A 10,237-nucleotide genomic window follows, 5' to 3' on the forward strand; every position below is an offset into this window, starting at 1 on the left:
GAAGGGCCTTTGTGCATTTCCATACTGTGAACACTAGGTGGCAATATTTATTTGAAAGATGTTTTAATACGTTCTTGGATTCGGAATATTGGACTGTATTTGACTTGCCTATACTTAGATAAGTGATTCTTAATGAACTCTGTTTATTCAATGTTGTGGTCAGTTATATCTCATGTTCAGTCTCTGCAGTTGGTATGCCTTAATTCAATTTGTAATTCAGAATTTGTATATTTTTAACATGGTGAATTCATATCTCAAGTTTACTACATTGAAATAGCACTAATATGACATATGTTGAATAGCACTAACTGAAATGCCATTCACTATGTTAAGCTGGAAGAAGCTCAAAACATTTTTGTAATATAAGTGTCCTCTGGATGTTTTGGTCTGAGCTTTGTGCTAATGTAACATCACTGCATTTGTCATGTAACAGAAATACTGCCAATTGGAAATTAAATGTTTGTTGTATTTCAGCAAAGGCACTTGCTATCAGGGACGTGCACAGGCATTTTGAGGGGCAGTGGCCGAAATCACTGGGGGTGGGGCAGTTATTGCTTGGCAAATGGCGTGCTGTGATTGTCACTGAGTAGAGATTTGCAGATCATTAATGAATCTAGGTTATAGTTGCATTGTCATGGTCTGTTGAGTAAACCTGCCCTGAACATTTGCTGACAATCAGTAATAGTTGAGTTTTTAGGGGAAACCCGTTATTGTTCTAGAATTGAATAAGGAACTGCTTTTGTGTCAGAGTTTATGTTACAAAAGTATTAACTATCCCATCTTCTAATTGCATTACCAGATTCTCCATAGTATTTGGGAGATTGTTAATTCAGACCAAGTACCATTAACTAGAAGAGCATCGAAGTGCAGCTATACTTAAATGGCATTGTACTAAGTCCATGTTGATGCCAGGAGATGGCTGGAAGTGAATTCTTTGCCCCACATTAAATTTGGAAAAGGATGAAACAGCTCACTTCCAGACTGAATCTCTTTAATGCTGCTATTTTACACGAGGCAAGAGGCTTTTCATGTCAGAGCCACGTGATCCACCCACTGCAGTGTCAGAAACCAGTGTGTACCCCCATAGGAGTACATGAACCCCCCACCCCCCAACCCTTCCGTCTCTTCTTGCCCCACCATGAATACCTTCTCAAACCCAGTGCTGAAGAGCTTAGCACTTTAGTAAGGCACAGTGCATGACATAAATGCAGCATTGTGGTGTTATAACACTGATAAATAGACCTGCATCTCTAAAGGGGAGGTGTTGTGTTAATGCATTAATTGCTAAAGTAGAACAGTACATCTCTGTAGCAGTTTAAACCTGTTATTAGAATACTGCGGCACTATAACCTTAACACATTTCTATATCACTATTATCTTGTTACTTTATCAGTGATACTTTTGATTAGATGTGTATATATTTTATTATGTTAGAACATACAGTCCCATCAGATGGGATAGCAGTTTGGAAATGTAGTTTTTGCTGATTTCAGTTTTTGACATTAAGTTTTGTGCAACAGTTAATTGGTAAAAATGACATACTCATATAAAAAAGTAATTGCAGAGTGGGCGGTTAATGGATTGTGTCAGCCAGACCTTAATATAATGGGCTGCCACATTAGCACCAAATACACTGAACCATACAACAGTGACAAGCAGAAGGACGATCTGTATCATTAAGGTGTATTTTAATCTGAGTAGTAAACAGATGGACAGACATATAAATTAATAAATTAACCCGAAAGCTGAAGCTGAGACGTCAGCAGAATTTGAATTGAGATGATTCTTTACGGGATGTGCCAAATTCACACATAAAGGATGAGCCAGATGTGACCATCTGTTGGACAATCCTCCTCTCTCTCTCCCAATTAATATATTTTTCTATCTCCTTCACTTGCTCGCTCTCGTTTACCCGTGCGAATTTCTCATACAAACCACAATCACGTATGATTGCGTAGAGAGAGAGCGAGAGAGGGAGAGAGTGCGTGTGTGTGTGTGTGTGTGTGTGAGAGAGAGAGAGAGAGAGAGAGAGAGAGAGAGACTATCACACCCCATTCACTGGCTCACTTGTCAGTGTGAGACAGGCAAGGGTATCGATTTTACAACATTCCTTCAAACAGCTTCGGAAGGATTCGCAGTGTTCTCGCTGTGCTAGACACCTGACCCTTAAATTACAACTCGTTTTGAACAAAATAAGAAATTTTGACGTGAATAACAATGCAATGAACTCTACCAGAAGAACTACGAAGAGCTGTAAAATAATTTGGAGAGCCCAGATGTTCCGCGAAGTGGTGCGCGCGTCACTCATATACGCCTATAGAGCCTGAGAACGCGCTTTCTTGTGTCATGGACTTCATTTATTATCCGGATTCATGCAAAGTTATCTGGAATGAACTAGACATGTGGATCATGTAGCAGTGGCTTGAAAGACGAATTACGCGTCAGTTGTCTTCGGCACCTGGAATACCTGCGTGACAGGTTACCCATGTTCACGTAGGACGTCTTTTTAATTATTGTTTTTTATTTTTTTATTGTTGTTATTATTTTTATTTTATTTTATTTTATTTTTTTGCTTCTAAGATGGAGAACGGAAAATGTGCTTTATGTAATCGTGTGTGAAACTCACAGCCGTCTGGGTAGATCGTCTGAGAAGGGGATGAGATTCCAGTCCTAATTCACAGGATCCTCTGGATTTTTCGCTAGGAATCGGAATGAAATCTGGCTAATTTTGCGCAGACAATCCAGTCTTGTTTCTTTATTATTCCCAGTTATTGCGTTAACAGCTGCAAACGTTGAACAGCTCATTTAACTGAATACTCGAGATGGCCGCGATCGCCAGTTCTCTGATCCGACAAAAACGCCAGGCGCGGGAATTCAACAGCGATCGGGTATCTGCCTCCAAACGCCGCCCCAGTCCCAGCAAAGACCCCCGCTCTCTCTGCGAGCGACATTTCCTGGGGGTCTTCAGTAAAGTCCGCTTCTGCAGCGGCAAGAAAAGACCTGTTCGCCGGCGACCAGGTCAGTGCTGGATGCTTTTTAAGACATCAGCCCCCACCGAAGCCTCTGCTGCAGTCTACAGCTCCTCTGAAGGAATATATATCCTCCAATGTATTTTTTTTATTATTATTTTTTTTTGCAATGCCGCCTCCCCCCAAAATCTCACCTGTTTCATAGCTCACGTGCTGTCTATCGGTATTCACCAACCGATTTGTCATCCTAACAATCTGACTGCACAGCCGTTTTATGTTGATATATCTGATATGTTTTATTAATATTATTATTGCTGTTATCAATTAATTCAGTGGCTGGCATTTTGACATTTTGATCAGAGGCTGTGTGATTGTTAAAAGAAGAAGATGTTTATAGTGCAACAATGCAATTTAGTAATAGTCAGAATCAAGTGGCACTGCAGTGCACCACGGCTTTCTTAGATTAAATGTTTAGTGGTAAATGTTTCCCTGATGGAAGATCCCGTTTAAATTGTGTTTTGTAATATGACAGAACAATCTTGAAACAGGAACAAACAAGTAACCAGCTGGTCATACCACCTTAAGCTGGTCAAGCTGGTATTTACAACAATTAATACTCGCACCAGCTAGAAACCACAGCTACCAGCTTAAGATGGATTTTCCATCAGAGACTATTTTACTGCAGTATGGGGAGAGATTGTTTACTTAGTTTTATTGATGGGCATGGTCTCACTGCCCACTGAACCACGCTATTGTCCTTTTTCGGCTCACATAAAATGGCACGAAGCGTGTGAAATTATAAAAAAAAAACTACACAGCTGTCCTCTCTTCCTCCTTCAAAACACCTTCTCATGATGTAGAACAAGCATATCCCCTCTTCCCAACATATGATCAGTTATTTGACGGCTGTTGCTGAAGGATTTGTCTGTAAAAATGTTGTTTTTCCTTCTCCCCCGTAAGATGTGCCCTCGAAACCTCCACAGGTATCCCGTAAGGGCATCAGGCTAGGTCAGTAGCTCAGCCTCCATCCTTGTGCTGTGTCTTCCAGTTACCCACCCCATTTCGTGCTCATGGGGGACTAGCTCCTGTCTAACGGCAGTCACCAATGTCTGCCTTGTCCTTGTAGTATGTTTCCGACTATTGTTCTATCTCTCCGTCTTTGTGTTATTTTTATGTACAGTATTTCTTATGCCTTTTCCTCTTTGTCTCTTCCTCCTTTTTTCCTTCTTTCCTCCCCTCTGATCCCTTTTTTATCTCTCTACACTCTACACATTATGTTTCTGTCCCCATCATTATGTGTACTCTGTCCCCTCTGTTTGTTTCCGTGCAGTGAGGCTCGTGTTTGCTCTGTGCTGCTGATGTGTTGTGTTTCTTTCAGTTGTGATGACTTAAGTAGTCGAGGTTACCATTCACTATTTCATGATCATGACATCATTTACCAACACATCCGATTGTAACTGTTTCTGTTTATGGAATGGGGCCATATGGAACATGTATGGTTCAACTTTGTAAGGGGAAAATATGCAAACAGTGTTGATGCAAATATGACATGCATTATCTCATGCATATATCCAGGTGCACACAGGCTTAAATCCACATGTGAGTGCATACATTCCTATACATTATGGGTAGAGGCATGCATGTACATTAATCGCACAAACTCACATGTGAGGAACATGTCCGAGTCATATTTCACCCCAAAAATCCAGTGAAAGGGAAGAAGAAATATTATTTTGCACAAAGACATTTAATCCCAATTTAGTGCTTTTTTTTTTACATTGTTACATTATTTTTGTTGTACTCTTTTATTTATGTTTTATTCTTTGGAAAAAATGACTTTATTACAGTTCTAATATTCGGACTTACATTAAAACGTAGTGTCTAAACTCTAGATGCATTAGTAATGAGAATTTGTAATGAAAATTTGGCAAAACAAATTCTGCTTAATCATCATGAAAAACGTAATAGACCTTCAATAGTCTCCAATTGTTTATGCTTTTTTTGTTTGTTTGTTTTGTTTTTGTTTTTGCATCAGGGGAAATATGACATGGACATGTTACCAAGAGATTCAGCACACACTGACCCACATACATGTATTGGTAACACTTTACAATAAGGGTCATTAGTAAACAGTAGTTACCTGTATTAGTTAACATGAACTAAGCATGAACAATACTTCTACAGCATTTATTGATCTTAATGTTAATTTCAAAATTTACTAATACATTATTACAATCAAAAGTATTTGTTAACATTAGTTAATGCACTGTGAACTAACATGTTAACTAACATTATCAAAGATTAATAAATACTGTAACAAATGTATTGCTCATTGTTAGTTCATGCTACTTAATACATTAACTAATGTTAACAAATGACACCTTATTGTGAAATGTTACATTTACATATACATTTAATCATTTAGCAGACGCTTTTATCCAAAGCGACTTACAAATGAGGACAATGGAAGCAATCAAAATCAACAAAAGAGCAATGATATACAAGTGCTATAACAAGTCTCAGTTAGCTTAACGCAGTACACGTAGCAAGGGTTTTTAAAAAAGAAAATATAATAAATAAAAAGAAAACAGATAGAATAGAAAAAGAATAGAGCAAGCTAGTGTTAGAGGTCTTTTTGCTTTTGTTAATTGTATAATAAATGAAAAGAAAACAGATAGAATACAAAAAGGTTAGAAAGCAAGTGTTAGTTTTTTTTTAAGAAAACAAGCAGCAAATCAATAGAGTGCAAGTCTAAAAGGGACAAGTGTTTTTTTTTTAGAATAGAATTAGAATAGAGAGTGCTAGAGTTAGAGGGTCAAATAAAGATGGAAGAGATGTGTTTTTGCCGATTATTGAAGATGGCTAAGGTTACCCATGTATTAAACCCAAAACCTTTTCCCCAGGTTAGAATCATTTCCTATGGGGTCCCCTATGCCAGTCTTTATTTATAGAGGTGTGGATTCTGTATGTGATTTAGTAATGTTCTGCCTAATGGATGTAGGCTCGTTCATGTGATTGATGGCCCTTCCAGCCTGTCAGAGATTGGGTCTGCAGTGGATAGATGGGGCCCTTGATGAATAGCTGATTATGACCATCATGGACATTCACAACTCTTCTGAGCTGTATTGAAAGCTGTGTGACTTTGCTGCATGCCAGGTCATCCATGTGGCCCTCTTCACTCCTCGCCTCTCAGGCCTGCCTTTAAACATTTATTGTACCTGCTTGTACAGGTCACCACTCCATCAGAAAACACCTGTTATTGCTACAGCTGGACTTCTAAACTCCAGGTGTCCATAGTGAAAGTGATTAATGAGGTCGCAGAGAGCAAATATGCAGAGCTTTATCAACACATCCATTCACAAGTACATTCACTGCCATTACTGGATAAGAAGTCAAGAGCTTATTTAAAATAATTTATTTCTTCTTAACAAGCTTTTGTACTCATGCTGGAAAAAGATGCAATTTGTTGGGGTGAATTCTGATAAAAATGTGGGTTGGGTCGGGGCTGTGTGTTTATTTTCCAGAGCCGCAGCTGAAAGGCATTGTGACACGACTGTTCAGCCAGCAGGGTTTTTACCTGCAGATGCAGCCAGATGGAACCATCGATGGCATCAAAGATGAGAACAGCGACTACAGTGAGTGATTGGAACTGCACCAAATGTGCATGCAAAGCAGAGTTAATTGTACCACACTAATTGTATAGGGGAGACCGTGGCTTGTCACATTTTTTACCTCAGGGAACAATCCTCCGGCTTGGTTTATTTTTGAAAGTCTGTTTCTGTACAATCCTTCAGCACAATCATTAAAGTCATTGGCTAATAGGTAAGGTTTAGTAAATTATGAAAGAATTTGAATTTTTGGGTGATTTATCCCTTTCGAGTATTGAACATTCTTTAAAGGAAAAGTATAAGTGGACTTTTTTGTCTTATTGTTATAGAGATAATTCTGATTTCTCATGTGAAGATTTTTTTCTACATGACTAGGTTTTTATTAGTTATTATTAACTCAGACCATCAATAAGAATGAAATGACATTGTTAAGTGAATATTTGCTTATTTTAATATATTATTGTTCTAATAACATAAAAAGTGTAAAACGTACAGTTTGTGCTGTCTCCTGTGGAGGAACCTACTACAATAATAATGAACTGGCTTATCCTGACTTAATAAATTTTAATGATTTCTCACAAGCATTTTATTTTATTTATTTTTTATTATTATTTTATTCAAGAATCAATCCTGGAAAATATTCCAGAAAAAATATATAGAAATAGGCTATTTTTTCCTCATATCACACAATATCGTTATTTATCACAATATTCATTTACCATTAATGGGGAAGAAAATGCTCTCCATGTGATAGACCTTGATAATGAATGTAAACATAGCTTTAATATAAATGTAGCATTATTCACACAATTAAATTCCACAGAGTAAGCTACCTTTTAATTTAGGGCCCCATGAAATCATTTTTATTTTTTCCAGATATTCTGTTTTTCATTTTATGGATTCTGTGTTTTAATGATTCAATAGAAATGTATCATAAAAATTGTGTTTAATGTAATTAGTTAATAAAACAAAATGTAATCAATCTTATAAAAAGCAATCAAATGAAAACAATTAATTTACAACATTTTATCTTTTTCAAATAAGATGCTGCACAACAGAACTGTATAAAAAAAATCAAAAAATAACTTGGCTGTATGATAATCCTTAAAAATACTATAATATTATTATTCATAATTTGAGAATTACATTTTAATATACAGTAGTAATATATTTCTGTCATATCTTCTTCAAGTTAAAACAGTTTTATTTTGATGGTTTGTCATGAAGATCTTTCAGTTTTAGTTTCAGCATGTATTAGACGGCAGTTTTTGTGAAGTGATTGTCAGAGCAGCTCTTGAGATGAATTTCATGTGTTCATGTCCTCGTATATTGAGATGCAGATGCTGAAACACTGTGAGCGTAACGTTTGTTTGAGTTTGTGTGTAACAGACGCAACCGTACCATTCATTTACACAGAGACATGAAAAACATGCAGTGTGATCGGCTGTTTGATTAATATTGAGTGAAAATGTCCAGAGCGTATCATCATTATCCACATACATTTTTAAAGTGATCTTGATATATCGTTTATCGCCCAGCCTTAATTCAGGCTATTTATAGAGCGTGCTTGGTGGGTGAATCACAGATTACATGTGGGCTACCTAGTGCCCACTGTCACCATGTTGGAGACCACTGGCCTAGAGGATCTCTATGGTGTCGTGCTAAAGTATTAACATTGCTTAGTAATTATAGGTGGTTCTTTTGAGGAACAGTCAGTTGTGGGCATTAAACTTCTAAACCAAACTTCTGCACCCTTTTAGAATAGACAAACAATCCCCTGTGAGGCACCAGGTTCAGATCTAATTAACTGTTCTCTCCAGGGCCATGCAGGTCATCCCCATCCCATCCCCAACATCTGTGTCCAAAATAGACTTCAGTGCTGTAAGGTCCACGCAATTGGCCCAACAAAGGTATCCAACGGCGGTCGAAGGTTTCCTGCACGTTTGGTCTTTTTGGTGCTCAAAGTTATTTAATTTAAATTAAATTCTAATCTGACTCCATTTTATTATGACCTCGAATTTGGATTGAAATGCAAATTGGTTGTTTGTCCATTTCTAATTATTATTCTTCTGACATTTCATTATTGTAATTAACTCTATATTTTACTCGTTCATTAGGAATCTATGTCGCTCAGAGGTTCTCGCTTCAGCCGGTGTACGCAGATCTCACGATCACAAACTCTCCAGTCTGATCATTAGTCAGAGGTTATGACTACTATTTAATAGACCGCCTCATGCTTGTCATTTCACTGTCTCTGGGGCTCATCTAGTTGTCCTGATCGCCGCTGAAATTCAGGGCTGTAGAGGTCCTCTCTAGGTGCTGATCCACCATCTGGGCTGGATATGGACTGGATCTGGGTGGCTACGGTGACCTCGGAACTATTTAATAGACCGCCTCATGCTTGTCATTTTTTAAATAGTGGTTCTGTTTAGTCCCCTACATTCACCTGTGTAACAACTTAGTTAAAGCTCAGACAATAATCAGAGGTTATGGCTAGCACTATGAAATATGCTAATACTTCAATACTGTTTTTATCTAGCCCCCTATAGTTAATCTAACTATATAACAACTTGAATAAAGCTGAGAAAATAACCAGAGGTCATGGCTATACTATGAAGTATGCCCGAACCATGCTTACTAGTACTCCAATAGTATTTTGTCTATTTTGTCTAAAATCAAATGAAACAATTTATTATCAGTCAGGTAAAAATGTATAATTCCATTATTATGTATTACATAGCCAATTCAGAGATATCAAATCAAATCAAATCAATACAAAACATCAAATTCTTAAAGATAAATCTAAGAGTAAAAGGATGCATATCTGACTTAAGAAAAATACATAGTTTGGAGTGTATGGACACACTCCACACTACGGGCTCATCTGGCTTACAGAAGTGCCCTGATCTTCTTGCAACATTTCCTTAAGTATTCAGACTAAGACAAACATCCCTCAAATGGAGACAGGAACTGGAATTTGCATTGATCAAGTCCTAGACATGGAGAGATTACACCTTTTGGGGACAGATGGTAATTTGCATGAAAGGCACTGGGAAATGGCACACCCTCTAGTCAAGTCAAGTCAAGTCACCTTTATTTATATGGCGATTTTAACAATACAGATTGTGTCAAAGCAACTGTACAGCATTAATTAGGAAAATAGTGTGTCAATAATGCAAAATGACAATAGTAAACACTCAATTTTCAGTTAAAGGCAGTTCATCATTGAATTCAGTGATGTCATCATCCAGCTTTTTCAGTTTAAATAGTATCTGTGCAATCAAGTCGACGATATCCCTGGAAATTAAGTGTCCCCAACTAAGCAAGCCAGAGGTGACAGCGACGCCCGCAGTTGATTTTGATATTCTATTATCAAATTGCCAGAGTTTTGAGAATGCAGCAGACGTGGAGGACTATAATGCAACAAGAGCTCGTTCAAATAATGAGGTGCTAAACCACTCAGGGCTTTATAAGTAATAAACAAGATTTTAAAATCTATACGATGTTTAATGGGGAGCCAGTGCAGTGTTGACAGAACCGGGCTAATATGGTCAATACTTCCTGGTTCTAGTTACTGCTGCATTTTGGACCAGCTGGAGTTTGTTTATTAAGCGTGCAGAACAACCACCCAATAAAGCATTACAATAATCTAACCTTGAG

The 10,237-nt window shown here is 37.6% G+C and overlaps 1 protein-coding gene across 1 annotated transcript; it reads left to right on the forward strand.

Moving 5' to 3' along the window:
• The first annotated feature begins 2,586 nt into the window (after window positions 1–2,586).
• Window positions 2,587–8,768, forward strand: LOC107703945 (fibroblast growth factor 12-like). The gene is made up of 6 exons (XM_016506760.1): window positions 2,587–3,018; window positions 3,930–3,977; window positions 6,494–6,604; window positions 7,918–7,930; window positions 8,398–8,507; window positions 8,695–8,768. The coding sequence occupies exons 1-6, from the start codon at window positions 2,823–2,825 to the stop codon at window positions 8,766–8,768; spliced, it is 552 nt and encodes a 183-aa protein (XP_016362246.1). The 5' UTR covers window positions 2,587–2,822.
• The last annotated feature ends 1,469 nt before the right edge of the window (window positions 8,769–10,237 follow it).

This window comes from Sinocyclocheilus anshuiensis, unplaced genomic scaffold (assembly GCF_001515605.1).
Source record: "Sinocyclocheilus anshuiensis isolate Anshui unplaced genomic scaffold, SAMN03320099.WGS_v1.1 scaffold2516, whole genome shotgun sequence".
NCBI classification, from domain to species: domain Eukaryota; kingdom Metazoa; phylum Chordata; class Actinopteri; order Cypriniformes; family Cyprinidae; genus Sinocyclocheilus; species Sinocyclocheilus anshuiensis.

Excerpts from the sequence above, each read along its gene's own strand:
- LOC107703945 (XM_016506760.1), top strand. The coding sequence starts at position 2,823 with ATGGCCGCGATCGCCAGTTCTCTGATCCGACAAAAACGCCAGGCGCGG. Across the intron at positions 3,019-3,929 it reads ACCTGTTCGCCGGCGACCAG|ATGTGCCCTCGAAACCTCCA; the intron begins GTCAGTGCTGGA and ends CTCCCCCGTAAG. Across the intron at positions 8,508-8,694 it reads GTATCCAACGGCGGTCGAAG|GAATCTATGTCGCTCAGAGG; the intron begins GTTTCCTGCACG and ends CTCGTTCATTAG.